This window comes from Pistacia vera, unplaced genomic scaffold, assembly GCF_008641045.1.
Source record: "Pistacia vera cultivar Batoury unplaced genomic scaffold, PisVer_v2 Contig410, whole genome shotgun sequence".
Taxonomy (NCBI): Eukaryota; Viridiplantae; Streptophyta; class Magnoliopsida; order Sapindales; family Anacardiaceae; genus Pistacia; species Pistacia vera.
Window position 1 is genome coordinate 494,100 of NW_022196236.1, and position 23,860 is coordinate 517,959.

The 23,860-nt window shown below is 35.2% G+C and overlaps 1 protein-coding gene across 1 annotated transcript; it reads left to right on the forward strand.

The window, feature by feature from the left end:
- Positions 1-19,113: 19,113 nt before the first annotated feature.
- Positions 19,114-22,010, forward strand: LOC116142500 (tubulin alpha chain-like). Its single transcript, XM_031427924.1, has 4 exons — positions 19,114-19,364; positions 20,403-20,637; positions 20,716-21,086; positions 21,177-22,010. Exons 1-4 carry the CDS (start codon positions 19,272-19,274, stop codon positions 21,831-21,833), a joined length of 1,356 nt encoding a protein of 451 aa, XP_031283784.1. The 5' UTR covers positions 19,114-19,271; the 3' UTR covers positions 21,834-22,010.
- Positions 22,011-23,860: the final 1,850 nt, after the last annotated feature.

Below are 23,860 nucleotides of genomic sequence, written 5' to 3' on the forward strand. Positions count from 1 at the left end.
TTTTAAGTATTACATATAGTTTCTTGATGATTACAATAGATACACTTGGCTGTTTCCCCTTAGAACTAAAGCTGAAGTTAAGTCTATTTTTATTAAATTTCATCATCTTGCTGAGAGATAGTTTGGTTACAAATTAAAATGTCTACAATCTGATCAAGGAGGGGAATTCATAGCACTACATACATATCTCACAAACTTAAGCATTCAGTTTAGACATTCATGCTCTCATATCCACCAACAAAATGGTAGAAGTGAAAGAAAACATAGGCACATAGTTGAAACAGGACTAACCTTGCTTGCTCATGCTTCAATGCCTCTTCATTTTTTGTGGTTATCTTTTGAAACTGTTGTTTATATAATTAACAGAATGCCTACCTCTGTTTTAAATAATACCTCACCTTACCAAATGTTATTTAAGGTATCTCCAGACTATGAAAGCTTAAGGGTCTTTGGATGCTCTTGTTTCCCTTACCTTAGAGTTTTTAATCGTCATAAATTCAGTTTTCATAGTACCAAATATGTCTTTGTTGGATATAGCCTAGTCCATAAGGGTTACAAGTGTCTACCACCAAATGGTAAAATTGTTATTTCACCTAGTGTTAAATTCAATGAATTAGAGTTTCCTTTCTCCTTTAACACTTTTTCTTCTAATTCTTTCCTGAATCTGATTCTAAATCTAGTTTTGAGTCCTCTCACCATCAGCCTTTAACTAGTACATCTCTACCTTTTCCATTTACATCTATACCTTCTCCCAAGTCTTCACAAAAGCCTTTTAAAGATCCCTTTGCTGTAACAAATTCCTTAGGTAAGTCTGATTCTTTAACTGCAGCAGTTGGTGCTAATTCAACAAAATCACATACTACACATAACACTTCCCTACCTATTTTTGGTTCAACACAGTTTAAATCATTAGCCACAGATTCACATCAACCTGCATATTCGAAAACCTTAGTAAGCTCTCTTCCTGAGGTTTCACCAAACCAATCATTACCAACCTTTAACATTGAAGTTGATTTCACATCACACCAGCCTACATCTTTAACTAAGTCATCATCATCAAATACCTCCACACATCAGCCTACAGATTCAAACAACTCCACACACTAGCCTACTGGTCCAAACAGCTCTACACACCAGCCTACAGATTCAAACAACTCCACACACCAGCCTACTGGTCCAAATAGCTCTACACACCAGCCTACATATTCAAACAACTCCACACACCAACCTACAGGTCCAAACAGCTCCACACACCAGCCTACAGGTCCAAACAGCTCCACACACCAGCCTGCAAATTCAAACAGTTTCACACTCCAGCCTACAAGTTAAAATAATTTAGCCTCTCATTTACATATCCTCTCTACATTTCCTGGTTTACCTTCATGCTCACTTGAGGTTGATCTCACGTCACTAAAGAATTCTACCGATTTTATGATTTTCAAGCCATCTACCTCAACCTCAAATACACACCCCATAACTACAAGATCCAAAGCAATAGCAGCGTCTTTCAACACTGTGTATTCCATAGCTCTTAATTCAGAAATCACAGCTGTTGTTCCTGAACCACACACTGTATTTGAAGCCCTTCATAGTGTTACATGGAAAGGGGCAATGCAAAGTGAATTTGATGCATTAATGAAAAATGACACATGGATCCTTGTCCCTCCTCTTCCTGATAAAAATATTGTAGGCAACAAGTGGGTTTTTAGAACAAAATACAATGCTGATGGTTCCCTGCAAAAGTACAAAGCTAGACTTGTTGCTAAGGGTTTTCAACAAACTCCTGGCCTAGATTACTTTGAAACCTTTAGCCCAGTTATCAAGCAATCTATCATTAGGATAATCCTTACCTTAGCTGTCACAAATGGGTGGGACATTCAGCAAGTGGATGTAAATAATGCCTTCTTGAATGGAACCTTAAATGAAGAAGTTTACATGAGTCAACCTGTTGGTTTTGAGGATCCTACCAGGCCTTCCTATGTTTGCAAGTTAAATAAGGCTTTGTATGGACTTAAACAAGCTCCAAGAGCTTGGTTTGATAAGCTGAAGGCTGCCTTATATCACAAAGGGTTCCAAAATTCAGTTTCTGATTCTAGCTTGTTTGTGCTTTGTCACAACTCATTTTTCACCTATGTACTTATTTATGTGGATGATATTCTAATTACTGGATCAGATAAGTGTTTTATCATTCAACTCATGAAAGACCTAAATGATGAGTTCTCTCTTAAGACTCTTGGCTCCTTACAATATTTTTTGGGGTTAGAGGCAACTAGAACAGCAACAAGTATTCATTTGAAGCAAAGCAAATATGTTTCAGACCTACTGTCTAAAACCAAAATGTTAGATTGTCATGCCTGCTCTACACCCATGGTTGTGGGCACAAAACTTTGCTCTACTGATAGCGAACCCTTTGCTAACCCAAGCCTTTATCGCAGCACTATAGGAGCCCTTCAATACTTAACCCTCACAAGACCAGACATTAGTTTCCCTGTCAATAAACTAAGTCAGTTCTTGCAAGCACCTACAGAACTCCAGTGGCAAGCTTGCAAGAGAATATTAAGGTATTTTAAGGGAACACAACACTATGGGTTACATTTTAAACCAGCCAGCACTTTAAAAGTTGAGTGTTATGCTGATGCTGATTGGGCCAGCAATCTAGAGGACCGACGATCTACAAGTGGCTATTGTGTTTACATGGGGCCAAACTTGATCCAGTGGAGTTCTAGAAAACAAAAGGTTGTAGCCATTTCTTCTACAAAGGCTGAGTATAGAGCTTTAGCCCATACAGCTACAAAAATTGCATGGTTTCAGAGTTTGTTCACTAAGTTGGGTTTACAAGTTAATGTCACTCTTGTTGTTTGGTGTGACAATGTGAGTGCTGAGGCCTTGGCAGCTAATCCGGTGTTTCATGCACGAACCAAACACATAGAGATTGATGCTTACTATATTAAAAAGCAAGTTCTTGCAAAAAAAATTGCTCATACAGTATGTGCCTTCCAAGCTTCAAATAGATGACCTCTTAACAAAAGCACTATCAGTTGCTTAGTTTACAGAACTCAGAAAAAAGCTGAATGTTGTAAGCCAAGAAAACATATAGCTGAAACAGATCAAAATTTTAGTTACAGATGCAATTTTTCTGCTGTTTGAGTTACTACTACAGTTTACAGGTTGTAGAATTTATGCTGCAGTTTACAGTTTTGTGCTGAAGAATTTGTGTTGCAGAACTGTTAAAATTGTGGCACTAGTTAAAATTGCTGATTAGTGTTGAACTTCAGATGTTGAAAAATGGTAGTCTGTAAATTTGTGTGGCAGTTTACAAAATTGTGTTACAGAACTGTTAAATTGTGAAGCTTGTTAAAATTGCTGATTTGTGTTGAACTTCATATGTAGAAAAATGCAGTTTGCAGATTTGTGTGATAGTTGCAAATGTTGAAAAAATGCAGTTTGCAGATTTGTGTGGTAATCTGCAGATTTGTGTGAACTGTTAAATTTTGTGTGGTAATCTGCAGATTTGTGTGAACTGTTAAATTGTGAAGTTTGGTTGGCACAGTTTGTGTTGAGTAGCAGATTTATGTTGAAATTGGTTTTTGCAGCTCTGAGATTTATCTTGAAATTGGTTTTTGCAGCTCTGAGATTTATCTTGAAATAAGTTTTTGCAGCTTTGAAGAGTTAAGTTTGTGTTGAGTAGCAGATTTATGTTGAAATTGGTTTTTGCAGCTCTGAGATTTATCTTGAAATTGGTTTTTGCAGCTCTGAGATTTATCTTGAAATTGGTTTTTGCAGCTTTGAAGAGTTAAGTTTGTGTTGAGTAGCAGATTTATGTTGAAATTGGTTTTTTTGTTGTTCTGAAGAGTTAAGTTTGTGCAACTTTGAAGATTCTGATGAGTTAAGTTTGTGCAGCTCTGAAGAGTTAAGTTTGTGTTGAGTAGCAGATTTATGTTGAAAATTGGTTTCGTAGTTCTGAAGAGTTAAGTTTGTGCAACTCTGAAGATTCTGAAGAGTTAAGTTTGTGTAGCTCTGGAAGAGTTAAGTTTGTGTTGAGTAGGAGGTTTATTAATTTGCACAATTGAGTTGTGGTAGTAGCAGATTTATGGTTGCAATTTCTGTTTGAAGCTATTGAAGGAAAGGAAGCACAGAAATTTAGCTCAGTTTAAGAGGGAATGTCAATATATGGGCAAAACAAACTGATAACATACTCAAAGCACACTCAGTCTAGCTCAAGCGGGAATGTTAGAATAAAAAGGACTAAACTGTCCAACTATCAAATATAGTAGGCCTCTTTGTAATATTACTGAAACGATGTCGTTTCAGTAATACTCACCCTTCACTTCAGCTGAATCGAGTTATTCTCTTCAGCTAACATATTCTTCATCAGTTCTCTCTTTCTCATATTAGACTTTCTCTATTGTAAGCTCACTATATAAAAGGGGCTTTTGATTGTAAAACAGATTCATCAATGAAATACACATATTCAGTTTTATTAGTTTTCTCTCGATTGTTCTCTCTAAGATTTACAAATAAGTCCCAATGGAAAACAACAAAAGAAATTGTGCAAATTTAGGGATTAAGATTATTCTTATTATTTTTTAATTATATATATACATATATATAAACGGGTTTCGGTTAACTAGTTTTCATTTTTACCCAAACCAAAAACCGAACCTAAAATCTAGCTTTTTGAATTTTTGAACCGTAATTGAACCGTTTTTTGGGTTAATCGATTTTTCGATTTGGTTTCCGATTCGGTTATCGATTTGGTTTTTGCATTTTTTTGAACACCCCTAGTTCCACTTAGAAGAATCCCCAAGCAATTACTTCAGTAATGAGTTTTCATATTTACCTTGCATGTGAGCTATGATATTTTAATTTTTTTTTATTTAAATGTTTAATGCTCCATAGCCAATAATTTTAGTGTTTTTAGGTATGAATATCTAACCTTGTATGCTTTTGAACTATCTAAATTGTCTCTCTTGTGAAATTTGACAATGAATATCAAACCTTAACATTCTCACATCAAATACTCATTGAAAACTAATCACGATTCGGTAAAATTAGCTATTGCATGAATTTTCACAGTAAAAAGCACAGCCCCATTTGAACAATCTTTATCAATACTCTCTCAAACTGAGTTGCTGATATTCATCGAGGACACACCAATATTTTCCTACATAGAAGTTGCTGATGGATGATTTTGACACCAACGACCTTGCATGTGCAAAGTGCTAAGAAGGTCTTAGAAATTACATGTGGTATAATTGTGAGAGTTGATTATAGTGCTGGGATGATATATGTTTGAAGAAACATAAATAAAAGATTGATAAGAGAGATTTTTATACTGGTTCGAATGCTTAAAGCAAATCCTACATCCACTATTATTTTATTATTCTCTGACTATTTTTCTGATATTGCCTGTAAGGCATACAAAAATGGATAAATGCTTTGTTTACAAAGAAAAAATAATGGTTGAAGCTCTCGTATGCCCAACCTCCCTTTTTCATGAAAAAAGGTGCCCATTTATACCTTTGAGGTCAACGTAATGAGTGTTTTTTGCAAGTTACATTGACACGTGAGGATCACTCCTTAATCCTTATCTTAAAATGGGATAGGATTGATATAGAATATCTATTTGAGGCGGTTTGGGTTTTGACAACTAATTCCACTTTGTCTTTGAGTACTTGTTGAGCTCTAATTGGTGGTGCTGACATCAGTGTGTATTTTTTTGGCATAACAGAAGTTTTGTGCCATTGTGTGTATAATTGATTCACTCTGAAGTTTTCAATCATTTTTTTTTTTTTTGAGATATTCTCCTTTCCATAGAAAATTGAAGAGAAGCCTTGAAAATCCATGGGGAAGAATAAGATTACGGTTTGGATAATATGAATATATAATATGGCTACTAGTACCGTTAAACTACCAAGGAAATACACTAGCATAGCATACCATAAGTACATAACATATAACATGGGAGCAAAAGATTTGTAAATATTACAAATATCATATTCATAGGGATATTTCTCGAATTATAAAATAAACATTGTATATTAATATTAAACTAAATACTTAAAGCATATTAATTAATTTAATAGTAAACATATCATAGCAGGAGATAAATTGACTTAGGGGTAGTTTGTTTTTTCCACTTTTCACTTAAATCAAATTAGCTTAAGTATTTTGATTGTCATCACTTCTTTTTAGATACAATCACTTACTAAAGGGGGCCATTTGGATCGGGTTGAAATGTTTTAATGGGGGTAATATTTGTTTAATTAAGTAGATAACCGTGTTTGGTAGTTTTGTACAAAAACATTACCGGAAAATAAGATGACAAACAATGCCAAAAAGGGGATAAATTGCCGGGGGGGGTATTGGGGGGGGGGGGGGGGGGGGGGGGGGCTTGTAATTAAAACATTCCTCCGGTAATCATAATTTATGTCTAATCTTGCCCCTAAACAATGGATTATGCGGACGAAAATATCCTTTGGTTTTTTAATAATTACAAAATAGCCAATTTGCACAAACAGACGTATTTGTCCTTAGTTTTTTCATTTTCTGGACAAAACTGCCCTGGTTTTTATCATTTTTTTCAGAAATGCTACGAAGATTGGTGTACCTATATTATCCTCTCATATTTACATATTGTGACCAATATTCCCTTGAACTTCATTAAAACTACAGTATAAAAAAAAATTAGACCCGTACAACAATGATTTCCTTCTGCACCAAAACTTATTCGTCGCCACTGGAGTCTTCTTCTTATCGATCTCGTTCGCCAGTTCGTCAGTCCGATCGCCATTTTTGGTAAGTCCTTTGCCCTCTTTCCTTTGTATGTTGTGTGATTTGTTTGGATTGTAATTTGAAACTTCTCCATTTTGCCTCTGTCGTTGGTCCACCATCTCCGACACAGTAACATCAGGTCTTCGTTGCCATCTATTTGCTCCTGACAACACTCCAATCGCGGTTTTCAGTAAGTTCGTCGCCTCCTTATGGTGTAGGAAGATTATTAAATTGAGAGGGTCGGTTTGTTTCGCTTTAGAAAGGGTAATATTGCCGTGCAATAACCGATTTGATGTTGAAATTACATGAAAATTGTTCGAAATGGCAGTAGGGTTTAGGGTTTAATGTCGTGATTTGTTGCATTGGAGTTAGAGTTTCTTTGTTTTTTGTATTTAAGGTTTGGCTAGGTGTGTTCTTTTTTATGTGTCTTAGGGCTGAAATTGTGTGTATGAACTACATTTTAGGTTACTGTTAAGGTTGCAACGTGATTTGTTTGGATTGCAATTTCAAACTTTAACTTCTACATTTTGCCTCTGTCGTTGGTCCAGCATCTACGCCACAGCAACCTTCGCTCTTCATCACCATTTGTTTGCTCCCAATAGCACTCCAATCGCGATTTTCGGTAAGTTCCTCGCCTCCTTATGCTATAGGAAGATTATTAAATTGAGAGGGTAAAATTGCCATGGAATAACCGATTTGATGATGAAAAGACACGAAAATAGTTGGAAATGGCAGTAGGTTGCTGGTTTAATGTCATGATTTGTTGTGTTGTAGTTAAGGTTGCTTTGTTTTTTCTATTTTCTATTTTGTTGGGTGTGTTCTTTTTTCGGTGTCTTAAGGCTAAAATTGTGTGTATGAACTGCATTTTGGGTTACTGTTATGGTTGCAATGGTAGCTGGAATTTCATGTGTTTATGGTTGCGTTTGTGGTTGATATATGCATGTAATGGTGGCTAAAATACTATGTATATATGGTCAATAGTCTTGGCAAGGTAAATGAAATGCTGAAATTGATTTATTATTGGAATTTTGTGTGCATTCAGTAATTATTTAAATAACATTATGGTTTGAACTTTGGCATGTCTTGGTTACTTGTGCTTTGGGTGACACTGCTTTTCTTCGGAGTGTTTTAGGGGGCATCTACATAGATTTTTGGTTTCACGATTGGGGTGGGTTTAGTATGGTGAGATGATGGTGTTAGTTGGTATAAATTTATGGGTATTCGGCATGTGAATATGGCCATGTTTCCAAGCTTGAATAAGTTGTTATTGTTATTATTGGAAATGATGTTTTTAGTTGGTATAAATTTATGGGTATTCGGCATGTGCTCGTGGCTATGTTTTAAATTTTGAATAACTTATTATCTATGAATTATGTGAAATAGCTATGGTTCGTTTAACAGTCAGGCAGAAGATGCACTTGGTTGCCCTTTTAGTCTTCCATTTGGACATGTTGGAAACCATGTACACCATGCTCGTCCTTCTTGGGTTGGCTAATGTACTTAACATACGAGGTAGACGTAGGGCTGGTATATCATATGCCAATGAGTTTACGTCTAGGTTTAAGGTTAGGTCGTTTTTCCAAAGTGATGAGTTATGTTTTGAGAGCTGTAGGATGAATAAGGCTCTATTTGAAAAATTATGTAATTTACTTACTATACATGGCAACTTAAAATCAATCTGTCATTCATCCGTAGAATAATTAGTTGGGACCTTTCTTCACATCCTTGCCCATAACCAAAAGACCAGAGTCATAAAACGTTAAATGCGTAGATCCACTGAGATGGTAAGCCATAATTTTCACTTAGTCTTGAACGTTGTGTTAAGGTTGCATACCCTGCTGTTTAAAAAACCATAGCCCATTCCTGAGAACTCAACCGATGATCGATGGATATGATTCAAGGTACAGTCTAATCACTCAGTTTAGGATGCACATGTAGTTCAGTAGCTTATTAAAATCAGACTTGGTGTTTTTCTCTAAAATATTTTTGTTGTTTTGTGTTAGAACTGTTTGGGAGCCTTAGATGGAACATATATAAAGGTTCACGTGCCCGCTAACGATATACCTAGGTACTGGTCAAGGAAAAGTTAAATCGCAACAAATGTCCTTGGTGTATGCCCACTTGCATACAATTTATGTATGTCCTCCTTGGGTGGGAAGGTTCTGCTGCATATGATAGAGTTCTTAGGGATGCCATTGCTAGGAGAAACGGATTAAAGGTCCCCCAAGGTAATATAACAAAATAAATTGTATTTTTAATGTTAGGTGTGCCATAATAGTACACTTAATAATTGTTATTGACTTGAAATTGTTTATTTTAGTGCAATATTATTTATGTGATGTTGGATACACTAGCAGGGAAGGGTTTTTGGCCCTTTATCGAGGACAAAGATATGAGTGAATGGCGGTAAGGTCACCAACCGACATCACTAAAAGAATTTTTCAACATGAAACACTCTCAAGCAAGAAATTGTATTGAGCGATGTTTCGGCATCCTCAAAGCTCGATGGGGAACATTGAAGAACACATCTTACTACCCCGTCAAAACTCAATGTAGAATCATTACTACATGTTGTCTTTTGCACAATTTCATAAGGTCTAAGTTGCCAATTAACCCGGTTGAAGCGGAGTTGCAGGAAGAGGTGAACGATGAAAGGCAAGAGGATGACGATGGAGAATTGATCAGGCACGTTGAGCCTAGTGCCGCGTGGACTGCATTTAGAGATAATTTGGTAGCTGAAATGTTCAATACTTGGATGGTTGCGCGGAATGCATGATTGTGCTTGTGTTTAGTTTATGTGTAGTGTTATGACTTTTAAAATTTCTGTCTTTTCTGATTTGCCATTTATGAATAACCCAAACTCATATGCTTTGTTTGTGGAGTTGTATTTTGACTTACATTTGTCCTAATGTGGATGGTTGAATGTTACTTGATCCCGTTCATGTATTATTCTTGTTGATTTACTTAAAATTATGAATATTGTGCATATCAGTAGCTTGAACACTATGTATATACGACGTTGTAACCTAATGTTTTTTCCCAATATCACTAATCTGCCTTTTTTTTTTTTTTTTTTTTGTTTCAGCAATATAGAGAGGTCAGCATCGCAACCCAATGAGTCCAACAGGAGCATTAGCATGCAAGACGACCCTGTGCCTATGAAAAATGGCAGAAAGGGAAAGGCAAAGGCTAAGGGAAGTAAGCGGCAGTGGACAAAAAAGGAGGAAGTTGTGTTGGTGGAGTGTCTATTGGAGCTGAAAGTGCAGCCACTGTGGAGAATTGAGTGGGGGGTTCAAATGCAGTTACCAAGCTGAGGTCAAGAAGATGATGCGGGAAAAACTTCCTCATTGCGATTTTAAAACACAACTGCATATCGACTCGAGGGTCAAGATGTTGAGGAGGCAATATAATGCAATCAACGAGATGCTTGAGAAAGGTAACGGCTTCGGGTGGAATGATGAGGAAAAATGCATTACATGTACCAAGGATGTCTTCCATGACTGGGTCTAGGTAAGTATGCTTGTGTTGGTTTATTTGTGTATATTTATTTTCTGAACTTCATGTTTATATGTACTCATACAAATGGAATATGTCTTATGATAATTAACTTTTTTGTAGAGTCATCATTTTGCAAGAGCACTGCGACACCAACCGTGGGTGCACTATGATTCCTTTGTTGCCATCTACGGCAAAGACAAGGCCAACAGAGCTGGTGCAGAGACAGCAGTTGATGTTGTTGAAGATTTGGATAATGACACTGCTGACAACAATGATGAACAGATAGACATAGATGTCAATGTAGATCTCGATGTCAACGAGAAGACCAATGGCCTGCAGAAGGATGATGTGGTTAATTCTACATGTCAGGCGACTGCTGCCAATCAAAGCAGAGTTGCGATCAGCAGTAAGAGGAGGAAAAAAGATGTTGGAAAAGCAATAGACTGGCAAGCCACATTGAGCAGGTTTAAGACTGCCTTGGCTGGGACCCGAGCTGAGCTAAAGGGTATTGCTGACTATTTCAAGAAGGAGACCCAAGAGAAAGACAGTAAAGGGCATGTGTATTTGGTCATTTCTCAGTTGGATGGGTTCACAGTGACTAAGATGCTGACAGCCACCACAAAGATTTGCAAGGAACCTCAAAAGATAGATATCTTGTTTGGGTTACCAATGCACGTGTAGGGAGATTTTGTGAAGACGCAGCTTGGAGTAAGTAATAAGTACCACCCAACGTTTGATTTCTAGTGAAGTCTTGTAATGGGTTTTTTTTTTTTTTTTTTTTGTGCCTAGGCTATTAGTATGCTGACATAGTGGTTGTATTCCCGTATTTGTATTTTGCCTATATTCTAACTGCATTTAGGATGATGTCTTTTGTTATGTTTTTGTCAAAATCATGTCTATCTAGTAATTAAATGGTAATGCCCTTTGTTTACAGTTAGTACGGGAAGGTAGGGATCACTAATTTGGAATAAAAAAAACTCTTAACTTAAATAGTGGTGTATAAAATGATGTGTGCATGTCTATGCATTTAATATTTGTGTTGCCTTAGTATGGTGAATGTGGCATTTTGATTTACTTATGGAAACTGACATTTAGTTCACCAGGAAAGTACAGTAAAGGTATACTAGCAATTATAAAGTGTCAGCTCTCTAATTTTTGTTTTCTTTGCCTCTTTGATGTGCTTTGTTTTGTGGGCTGGTGTACAGGAACGGTGGAAGGACCACCACATTGCGTAGTAGAGACGACGAAAAGCGCAAAAGTTTGTGAACAATGTCAAGAGAGTCACACAGTTTGTATAAATAACAATGTGAAAGGTATTACGATTGGATAGTTATGGAGTTCATTTGTTGTATGGTTGGGAATAATGCTTATTAACGTAGCTCATAATTGATTGATGTGCAGATGTAGGCGGGACTAGTCATTCAGTACATGAAAAATGTTAGGAGATTCCTTCAGCCTTAAAGGGCAACAAATTCAAATGTACCAACCTTGCAACTCATAAACCGACTAATGCTTTCAGTTATGAAAGATGTTTAGAATTGTTTGCTAATGTAAATGAATGATGAACATATGTAGGTACCACAAATCAACGAAGGTCAAGTAGGCGATTGGCAAACAGAAGGGGAGGGGGGGTTGTTAAGCAACAATATTTTTGACCTCCACATGGGGTACGAAACTGTTTTACAATTTAGATGCTTCAGGCCATATTTGCATAATATGTTTACCTCATATGATTAACTACATATTTCGGATCTACAGGAAGTTGTGGAGGAGTTTTAAAGGAGACAACTTGCACAATTTCATCACCCTGGACTGCATGTGGTTTTTTATGTACACAGAAGAACTGTACAAAGGGAACGTCCTAAAGTGGATTGACGAATTGACATATTCTCAAGGAAATATGTGTTCATTCCTATAGTCCTCTAGCGAGTGAAGATATTGTGTCTATAGGCATTTGTTTTATACTTACCAAACGCAAACATGGGTTGATTTCGGTTGCTTCAGACTTGACATTGATAATATGCATAAATTATGCTAACAGGGGTCATTAGAGTTTACTAATTTTATGCAACTTTGGTGGAGATGTGAACTTGGAAATTGAAACTCGATGCATGGTGCTGCTTGATTCCCTTGGATCGAAAAACGGAATGAGGCTGCAACCTCTGATTTGGCAGTAAACTTTGATTATTTCACAATTATTTGCAAGCACATTTGAGCATATGATGAAATTGTGTTGTTGGAGATGTGGTACTGGAATGGGTTTCAAATTGTCCAACTTTAATTATGCAGGTTTGTGAGGGATATTTATGAATTAAGAACAATGCCCAAGCATCTAGCATTAGTTGAGAATCTGCCTTTGCTAGTGCCTAAGGTGATAAAACAGTATATTGTGTTGGTTGATGGTAATTAGAGGTTGATATGTTCAGAATTTCATGTATTTGTTGTGATCGATAAATGCACTCAACAGGTCGCTCAACAATGGAACTACATGGATTGCAGATATTTCGTACTGTATTATATAACCAAGTTTGTGGAAGCTACCCCAGAAGATTTTTCAATCAACGATAGGTATCCTTACTTTGTAAGTACTGCGGTCATTTAATTGATCAAGCTGATTTGTTTATTGTCTCTTCAATTATAATATGTGGGTTATTGTTGTTGATTTTTATTCTCCATAGATGACGTAAGATTAGTTCACACTGGCTGAATTTATAGCCTTCCGTGACAAACTGTTGTCTGAAGTTGAGTAGCATAGGCTGCATTTTATTCATTTATGTATGACTATTGTGTATTTAGTATTGAGTAATTTGTATTTGCGGATGTCAGATTGAGTTCACTTAAAAAATTGTGGTGATTACGTTCACTATTGCAACGTGCGGAATTATGTATTATTATTGGTTCACAGATTTAAAGAGCATCGTTATTCTGCTTGTAGTTAATTTATTGGTACATTTCTTGGATTTAGCATAATGTAAATGCACAAGTACTTCAAAATATGTGATATTACAAATGTACCAATAATTTTCACACTTTTCACACATAGTTTCGGTCCAGGACAAGTGGAAAAAGTTAACAAATTTCCTCAAATTTGGAAACTTGCATATAAATTCCAACCATGGTGTACACACAAAAAAAATACAATTTTTCTTTTGCCTTGAAAAAAAAAGAAGGCTTCAATTGGACTAAAGTAGAAATTAACATGTGCGAACTATGATTTGTGGCAATACACAAATCATAGTTTTAAATTGGGAGATGGGAACTATATTTGTTGCAATAGCAGGGTGAGGTGTTGAATGTATACCCAACAGAAAATACGATAGGTTTTTTTCGGAGTTTCAATAGTCTGTGTAAATTTGTCAATAAATGACTTAACAATAAAATACTTGGCTAAAATATAGGAAAAAGAATTTTGTTAATTGATCATTTCTTTTATTAACCAAACACATTAATTATTTATACCCAATAGTCATCTAAAGGGCATTTTAGTAAAATGTAATCAAGACATTTGCTCTTACAACCAACCAAACAGATTAATTAGTAATACAAGTAATCATCCTAAGGGCATTCTAGTAAAAGGGTATTTCAAGACATCTGTTATTACTGTCAACCAAACACATTAATTATTAATACATCCCAATTGAACCAAGCACAATAATAATTTAAACCCGGTAATCTACAATGTAATATTTCTTACCGGTAATCTTATTACTAAGATAAAAAAACATTACATGATCCAAACGCCCAAAAAAAGTAAAATTCTATAACTTAAATCTAAACACAGAAATTTTTTAAAGAGCATAATAATTAAATTACCTAATATACCCTTATCCATAATAAATGTAAATTTATATAAAATCAAATAGTCTAAAATTTATTTATTTAGAATAGCTTTAAATATCTTCATCAACATAGTGGTTAGAACTGTTGGAAACTAGGGGTGGAAAAAACCGGTTAACCGAAAACTTGAACCGACTAGTTTTTGGTTAAAAAAAATAATTGAACCGAAACCGGTCCGGTTTCGGTTAAAAACCGGTTAAATATTGGGCTGCATTTTTTAGCCCAATTATGAATTATGGGTTGCTTTTTTCGGCCTAATTCGGTCACATGGCCCCTTTTTTTCCAATTTTTTTTTAATTGAATTAAAATTATGCTTTACCAAATGATGAAGAAGAAGAAGGCTGAAGTGGTGTTCTCTTCTCGCTTCTTATCCAAATCGAAACAGAAAAGCAGTGAAAGAGAAGAAATGGAGAAGACGAAAAAGAAAAAAAAAACTAAAAAGTGAAAGGAGAAGAAGACAAAAAAGAAAAGGAAAAGTGGAGAAGGAGACAAAGAGAAGAAGACGAAAAGGAAAAGAAATTGGTGAAAGAGAAGAAGACGAAAATGTGAAAAAAAACTGAAAAAAAAAAAGAAAAAGCAGTGAAAGGAGAAAGAAGAAGAAGAAAGAAAAAATAGTGAAAGAAAAAAAAGTATTTACGTGGAGAACCAAACCCAAGAAAATGTGCAGAGAAGCAGAGTAGCAGACTATAGGTCTGCGTAGCCAATACCAAGAAAAAGGGGGGGACAAAATAAGGGATATTTTTTAAAAAAAAAACCGGTTTAATATTATCCTTAAACCGTTAACCGAATCAGAAATTTGGTTTAATTATTTTTAAAAACCGAAACCAAACCGGTTAATTTGAAAAATCGGTTTTTCAATCTAGTTTTTCGGTTCGGTTCGGTTCGATTTTCGGTTTTTTTTTTTCTAGCCCTATTGGAAATAGTCAATGGCCATCAGAATTTGGTGGCCAATTTTTTTTTTTAATATGATATAATAACAATATTGGTATCAAAATATTCTTTTTTGAATGATCTATTTATTGATACAACTTTTAAAACAAAAAAAAGATGTATTTTTTTGGGATCTAATAGAGAAAGTTTCGGAGTGAGATCCCAAAAAAATATGTTTTTGTTGTCCTTAAAACTTATATATGTTGACAAATAGTTCAAATATGATCATTTTGATACCAATATGGAATCTTAAAATCATTAAAAAATTTATGGTCATAGAATGCGGTGGCCGACAACCTTTAAAAAATTTCTAAGTTAAGATTTTAATTATTAATTATACCAACCTACATTATATTAATAATTAATAATCAATTATAATTTAGAGTATAGTTATATAGTATGAAATAATATAATTAATATGAGGATATATTAGTAATATCAAATTTAGAATCATTAATTTTAAAAAACAAACAAAGAACTAAAGTATTAAGTGACACAAAGTTCTAGTGAAAAATACAAACACAATCTTAGTAAAAGTGGAGAAACTATAATATAAGATATGATTCGAATATTAAAGTTATAAGATGTTGCATAATTTGCATTGCATCATCATCATTTCTCATTGTTTTGCCAGCCAAGCAAACAAATGTGACTGAAATACCACTTGACTTCACTTACAATCTATTGCAAATGATAGCTTTTCGAATTAATTACCCAAATCTTTTAAATTTGAAAAACAAGAAAATTTCAGTCTAGTTTGTGTGTTTGTTTCTCTATCAAAAATCCTACCCAAAATACATATTTGTTTCCCTATTCTAAAAATCCAATTATATTCTATTTAACTATTTTTAAACCCTCAAAGTTTGTTAATTTAACTAAACACGCCCAACCAAAAAAAAGTGTTTAGAAATTGACAAAAACACCCCATCCACTCATATTTGCAAGATTCCAGCCACCATCATCGGAAAGTGGTCGGAATCTGGCGTAATGATGCACTACCTGCTAGATCTAGCCGATAGTACGCCAATCTAGCTTTTTCAGACTAGATCCACCGTGGATCTGGCTGGAAAATATCAAATCTACGACAAAAAATCTGGCCGTTGATAGACCTAGGCATTTGACGGCCAAATCTTTGGTCGTTGATAAACTTAGGCATTTGGGATTGGTCCCAAAAACCCAGCCTAAAGGACTGGTCCTAGGAGGATCTTGTCCCAAACCGGACCAGGCTTATGGGAGGAGGGACCGATCCTAAACCCGTTTGCTTAATTTTTTTTTTTAAAAAAAGTCCTTTTGTAAAATATCCAAAAACCCCCTAAAATTTTTGGAATTGACAAAAATATTAAAGGTTAAATTGATATTTTACCCAAAAAAATTAATACAGCACATGACCGTTGGCAGCCAATGATTATGTGCTGGGACTTCGACGATGCGATGACATTTGGAGAAGAAGCGCCTCCAAATAATGCAGTTGTCTGGTTCATCTTCAACCGGAACAGGTAGGCAAATTCAAACTCAACTTAATTTTAATCCACAATCATCAACTCTGTCAATATGGCAATACAATGCACTCCAAGCACGAGAGGAAATAGCAAAATACATAGTTGCTAAGGACTATTCCCTTTGTTTATCTGAAAATCCTTCTTTTATTCACTTGATTAAAACTGTATTTTGTCCAGCATATACCCCTGTTAGTAGAAGTACAAGTAGAAGAGATATACTGAAATTTTATAACCAAATATATATTCAACTTAAAAACGAATTTCAAAATTTTAGGAATATATCTAATGCACTTACTTCAAACATATGGCTTTGTAGATCAAAAACAGATTTTTTAGTTGTCACAATACATTACTTAGATCATGGTTAGGGTTTACAACAAAAATTGATAGGTTTTAGACCATTATATACTGTACATAATGTCGACACTATTTATTTTACAATACTTGAAGTTTTACAAGAATATGTATTAACTGATAGAGTTGTAGCGCTAACGCAAGATAATGCAGTTGTTAACACCGCGACTATCTCTTTATTTGAAAAGAGATTGGATCCGCATGGCGAAGGCCATTTTTTTCACCAGAGATGTGCTTGCTTTATCATCAATTGATTATTAGAGCAGGTTTAGAAGCTATAAATTCAGAGATTGAGAGGGTGTGTGCGGCTATCAGATTCATCGTTGGCGGTAACAACAAAAGATGGCAAGAGTACGTCAAATATTGTAAGCAAGAGAATCCACCGGTTTGATCTTTGAAGTTATGTACGGACATGTCTATCCGTTGGAACTCCACCTATTTGATGTTGGAAAAAGTTTTGCCAACTGCAAGACAAATTACAAATTTCGTCAACCGGAGGAATCCGCAGGAAGTTATTAGTTATGATGGTTGGATGATTTGCGAACTTTTTTTTATTCATTTCTTAAAGTTTTTTATGAATCCACTAATATATTAAGTGATATTTATTATCCTACTACTAATTTAGCGTTAGATATTTTACTTCAAATTTCTAAAACTTTTGCTAAACATAGATATAATGATGTCTTAATGGAAATTGTTTCAAAGATGGAAAAAAAATACAAGAAATATTGGTTAGATATTCCATTTTTATATGAATTATGCCTTGTTATAGATCCTAGGTTTAAATTACATATAGTTAATTGTATAGTAATTGAGATAGGCCAACATTTAAGATATGATTATACATATTATTTGATTAACTTTAAGCAAAAATTGGAAAGCCTTTTTTTCTTTATATCAGAGCAGGTACAATCAAACTGGAACATTCAGCAGAGACGACCAACAAGACCCTGATTAAGACAACTATCACGAATTGAGCATGTGGACGTATATGGAACATAACAATGGAAGTAGCAACTGCAGCTCGTACATACATGGATCAAATAAGTTGAATCGCTACCTACAAATGGACATATCCTACATGACGAAGAAGGAGAAACATGAGATGGATGTGCTTCAATGGTGGAAACAACATCAAAGTCGATTCCCTATTGTGGCTGGATTGTTGAAGACAAAATATGATCTTTAACTAATGAGATGATTGAAGTGATAACGTGTTTACGGGATTAGACTCAGCAAAGAGAAGACTACAACAACATCCTAAAGATCTTGAACTACTCGAACTCTTCAGGAACGCAAATTTGAATGATGTAAATATTGTTGATGATGAATAATTAAATAAAAACAAATATATTTAATTGTTTATTTATGAAGTGTGAATGTGTGATTGTGTAAATATTACATTTATATTATAATTAATTAATTAAATTATCTCTTTAAAGCTTAAATTTAAATCCCCACATTTATAAATAATTATTAATTATAATTAACCATTAATTTATTTATTATTTTTTAAAATTAATTAAAAATTTACTAATCTCTTAGGGGTGGAAATAAAATTTTCAGGCCCCTAAAAATTGTATAAACCCCTCTACGTAATTTATTTGGCTCCCTAAATATATAAAAAATAAAAAAAAATTGGGGATTGAAAAAGAATTTTTCAAGCCCATAGGATCAGTCCAGGTCTTAAAATTTCTCATGACATTTAATGGATGGGTGGAGGCATTTATGTTAATTTTCAATATTTTATTGTAGCGATGTTTAGTAAATTAACAAATCTACGAGGTGTTTTTGTTAATTTTTAAATCATACCTCGTAATAACCATTCAACTCAACTTTTTCAAAAATTTTACCCAAAATAATAAAACAAACACACTATTTTTCATTTTTAGAATATTATTTTAAAAAAAAAAAACCTAGACCTAACGGCATCAACACCGTCATTTGAAACTTGTACAACAATGATCCCGTGAAAGGCAGAGAATCTAACGGTTAAAAATTATAATTAGAGTGTAGTTTAAGGAATATAACTGGCAAGGTTATATTTCAATTTTAGAATATTATTTAAAAAAAACCTAGACCTAACGGCATCAACACCGTCATTTGAAAATTTTACAATGTTCCCGTGAAAGGCGGAGAATCTAACGGTTAAAAATTATAATTGGAGTGTAGTTTAAGAAATATAACTGGCAAGGTTAAATAAAGACTTTACCTTCGGCTTCTCCTTATAACCAAGAGAAGAGACTCTCGCAGACTCACTCACTCACATTTCAAAACAGACACATCTGATCTGAATTGAAACAGAAAGGCGTCTTAATAAACGCCCTTCTCTTTCTCTCCATTTCTTTGTTATTTTCTCCGATTTCATTTTCTTCAAAAATGAGAGAGTGCATTAGCATTCACATCGGTCAGGCCGGTATTCAGGTCGGTAATGCTTGCTGGGAACTTTACTGCCTCGAGCATGGCATTCAGGTAATTTCTCTCTCATTTTTATTTTCGATGTATTAATGAAACGTACGTTTCCTCCGCTATTCAGTTTCCTTGTCGTTTCATTTCTCATAGCTAATCCCTGATCTAAATGATTCTTTTTTTTTGGCTTTTGTGGCTTTTTTTTAAAGCATCTCTTGTTAGATCTAGCGTTTATATGCCACTCGCAATGTTTATTCTCGATGGATCTGTTGACATATCAATGATTATAGTCTAGTTCATTGAACTTCAGATCTGTTGTACTCGTAGTTCTACGATCTTTGTACTACATAAACTTTGTTGTTCGCATTATTAGATCTACTGTTTTGCTAAGTTGTGTGATGCAATTTATCATATTTTGTTGTTTATATTAGATTATATTTCGATTTGCTTTAATGTTTCGTTATATACTCTTTAGGTGAAATGTAAGATCTACTATACTGATGTATATTAATTACCGATCTTGATAGAGATAAGTAATCCTAATTCCATGTTCCACCATTATTCAGAATGAGACCTCTGTAAGTCAGATTTGAGGTCAAACAATCAAAATTTAATTTAAAAACATTTTATCACTTCCTTTGTAAGTAAAGTGCATTGTAAAAAAAAATCTCTGACATATGTTAACATCATCTGATTCCAAATTGATCATTTTACTGTTGTTTGTTGAAATTGTTTATCCAACTAGGGTATGGTATCCCTCTATTTCTGTTGTTTCATGCCCGCTTACTTCCTGCCTGTCAAATGAGAAGTTTGTTTAGGGAGAAGATTAATGGAAGGAGAACATGTCTTTCTTATTGGCTTTTATTTAATATATAATTTGTGTATTGTATATGATCCAAACCTGCTGTTTTCGTCTCATTAGTGTTGAAGAACGGTTCTTGTATTTGTTCAATTTTATGTGATTGTGTTATTGGAGTTAACAGTGTTTGTTTGGTTCTTTGTCCTTGTTGCAATATTTCTATGTTATACAGCTGAGGCTTTATTATTTATGAATTTCTTATTATTTTGTCAAATATCTAAGTTGTATCCTGTAATGTGCAGCCTGATGGCCAGATGCCAAGTGATAAGACTGTTGGAGGAGGTGATGATGCTTTCAACACCTTCTTCAGTGAGACTGGTGCTGGGAAGCACGTCCCCCGTGCAGTTTTTGTTGATCTAGAGCCCACTGTCATTGATGAAGTCAGAACGGGGACTTACCGCCAACTTTTCCACCCTGAACAGCTCATTAGTGGCAAAGAAGATGCTGCTAATAACTTTGCTCGTGGCCACTATACAAGTAAGTATTTTTTTACCTCATTCTTGCGACTTTGACCTCTTTTGATATCATCTGCTTACATATTTCCCTTTGTTTCAGTTGGCAAAGAGATTGTCGATCTTTGCTTAGATCGTATCCGCAAGCTTGCTGACAACTGCACTGGTCTCCAAGGCTTCTTGGTTTTCAATGCTGTTGGTGGTGGTACTGGTTCAGGTCTTGGATCCCTTCTGCTGGAACGTCTCTCAGTAGACTATGGGAAGAAGTCCAAGCTTGGGTTCACTGTCTATCCCTCACCACAAGTTTCAACCTCTGTTGTTGAGCCTTACAACAGTGTGCTCTCCACCCACTCACTTCTGGAACACACTGATGTTGCCGTCCTCCTTGATAATGAAGCCATCTATGATATTTGCAGGCGATCCCTTGATATTGAACGCCCCACCTACACCAACCTCAACCGCTTGGTTTCTCAGGTACCATTTCATTGTTCTATCTTATTTAGAAACCTGTTTGCTGTTGCTTAAATGTTACTTCTTCCTAAATTTTTTTGGTGCGTGTTTCAGGTGATATCATCCCTGACTGCCTCCCTGAGGTTTGACGGTGCCTTGAATGTGGATGTGACTGAATTCCAGACTAACTTGGTCCCATATCCTAGGATTCATTTCATGCTTTCATCCTATGCACCTGTCATCTCAGCTGAGAAAGCCTACCACGAGCAGCTCTCTGTTGCTGAGATCACTAACAGTGCATTCGAGCCCTCATCCATGATGGCTAAGTGTGATCCTCGCCATGGCAAGTACATGGCTTGCTGCCTCATGTACAGAGGTGATGTGGTGCCCAAGGATGTCAATGCAGCTGTGGCAACCATCAAGACTAAGCGCACCATTCAATTTGTTGACTGGTGCCCAACTGGTTTCAATTGTGGTATCAACTACCAGCCTCCAACTGTTGTCCCTGGTGGTGATCTCGCCAGGGTGCAAAGGGCTGTGTGCATGATCTCAAACTCCACCAGTGTGGCAGAGGTGTTCTCTCGCATTGACCATAAGTTTGATCTCATGTATGCGAAGAGGGCATTCGTGCACTGGTACGTTGGTGAGGGTATGGAAGAAGGTGAGTTCTCCGAAGCTCGTGAGGATCTTGCTGCCTTGGAGAAGGACTATGAGGAAGTCGGTGCAGAGTCTGCTGAAGGTGAAGATGATGATGAGGGAGATGAGTACTGAGAATCTATTTGTTAAATTAATAATAAGCTTGTTTTTTTTACATTGCTTTTTATGTTGTGACGATGTTATGTTTCTTCTGCTCATATGGTTGGATTGAGTTGATCAGTTGCTCCTCTGTTAATGTATAACTATTGTAGACTTCTCGATGATATGAATGCTGTCCCCTTTTTGAATAAATTTTTTATATCTTTGCTATACTATTTGCTTATTGCATGATATTATAGTCGATTTAAATCTATAAGGTGTGCGATAAAAATATATACTCAAGGAATACTCATTGCAATAACAAATAAGTAACAATTTCCTAAGTTAATGTAAAATTTAAAACATGGTTTTATGAGGCATACTGAGTTCTTTAAACAGCATGAATAAATCAGGTTGGATTGTTTTAGTTATTTGGAATAATATTTTTGAAATATTATTGTTAGGTAGAGTTGGGTTGGGTGGTTATTAGAATTTGAAAATTAAAAATAGTTAAATAATTTAGGATATGATTTTGAGAATAAAGAAACAAATATGTATTTTGATTTGGAATATGAATAAGATAGAAAACAAACGCATCCTTGAGACTAATTCTCTGGGCTTAACTACTTTAAAATAGTTGTGGGCCTGTTATAGCCCATCTGGTGTCTATTGGGTTTGATAATTTTTGTGTCATCAGGAGTTGGAAGGCATATTTGTCCGTACGGTGAGTACAAGTGCAGGTAAATTAGAGGAGACATTGGAAAAAGGGTTAATTTGTATTAGTAATTAAGCGTACCAAATGAAGTATTGTGTTTGACCAGAGGACAATTTTAATGGGGTGGTCTTCCACGCATGACGCACCCACCCACCATTTCTAAACGTTCATTCCCATATTCCTGCTCCCTCTTTCCCTTGTTTCCCTCTACCCTTTCATTTTTTTAATCAATAATCCACTATTTTTTTTTCTTTTTTTCTTTTTGGGTTATAATCTTTTCTTTCAAAATAATTATGAAAATTAACGTCGGTAGGATGTAAAAATAGTTGTCTTATCACTCTCTCATGTTTATCTAGGCAACTCTGAAACTGCTACTCACCTGTGACTTTGCTAGTTTCAAAGAACAGTCTTGTCCGTGTAAATTAAGATAATCGTTCTTAATTTTAATTTAGTGATTTACACTGGTATGCAAATGTTTAATATTGAAAATGTGCACACTCAATGGTGTTCCATCCACAGCAAATAGAACTGGGCCATTTTTCAGGTTTCACTGTTCAATTTCCACGGCAAAACAAAATTAATGTTCATTTGGGCACTTAGTTTGCAATGGTGTGTTATGTTAATGTTATCCTGCCATTAACTATTTTGTAAATATTTAGTTTCCAGCAGACAGAAGGACAGGTTTGCAACAGGAACGAGAGTCAGAAAAGGCTGTAAAATTCCTTTTCATTCTCTTTGCAAAGTGAAAGTGCTGAAGAAGACATTCGGGCTCTTTTTCTACTCTTTAATGGTGTTGACCTTCTCTCTCTTTCTTCTTCAGGGTAATACTGCATTAGGCCTGCAACAAAAACTTTACTCTCTATTCACCACTGCACAAAAGGTCTTTTTGTGCATAAATAAGTGTTTTTTCTTTTTTTAAATTCAATGCCATGGAAAAGAAGAAGAAAGAGCAGAAAATTGTTTACTCTACTTGTCAAGAGACTGAGACAATTGACCTCTTGGTATGAGCTTCGATCCTTTTTTTAACTTGCTAAAACAAAGGGAATGGTTTCTTTTCTTGGTCTTGCATACTCAATCTCAGTTCTTAACTTCTTGTTAAACCCGTTTTAGTGCTAAAGCCCCATCATGACTGGTCCTTGGTTGACTTTTGTGTAGTTCTGTTATCTTGAAGCTTTATAGTTTGTTTTGTTGTTTCCATTTTCTACTCTACTGCACTTTGTTCATTTTGAATGGTTGGGTTCCCATTTAAGATTCAGAAGAAATAACATGCTAGGGTCTCTGAAAACTCTTGTTTGAAAGAATAATATTACACATACATCATTTTTATGCAATATTTTTCGTACAACAT

Coding starts and splice junctions, on each gene's coding strand:
- LOC116142500 (XM_031427924.1), top strand. CDS start 19,272: ATGAGAGAGTGCATTAGCATTCACATCGGTCAGGCCGGTATTCAGGTC. Junction 19,365..20,402: donor GCCTCGAGCATGGCATTCAG/GTAATTTCTCTC, acceptor TGTAATGTGCAG/CCTGATGGCCAGATGCCAAG. Junction 21,087..21,176: donor TCAACCGCTTGGTTTCTCAG/GTACCATTTCAT, acceptor TGCGTGTTTCAG/GTGATATCATCCCTGACTGC.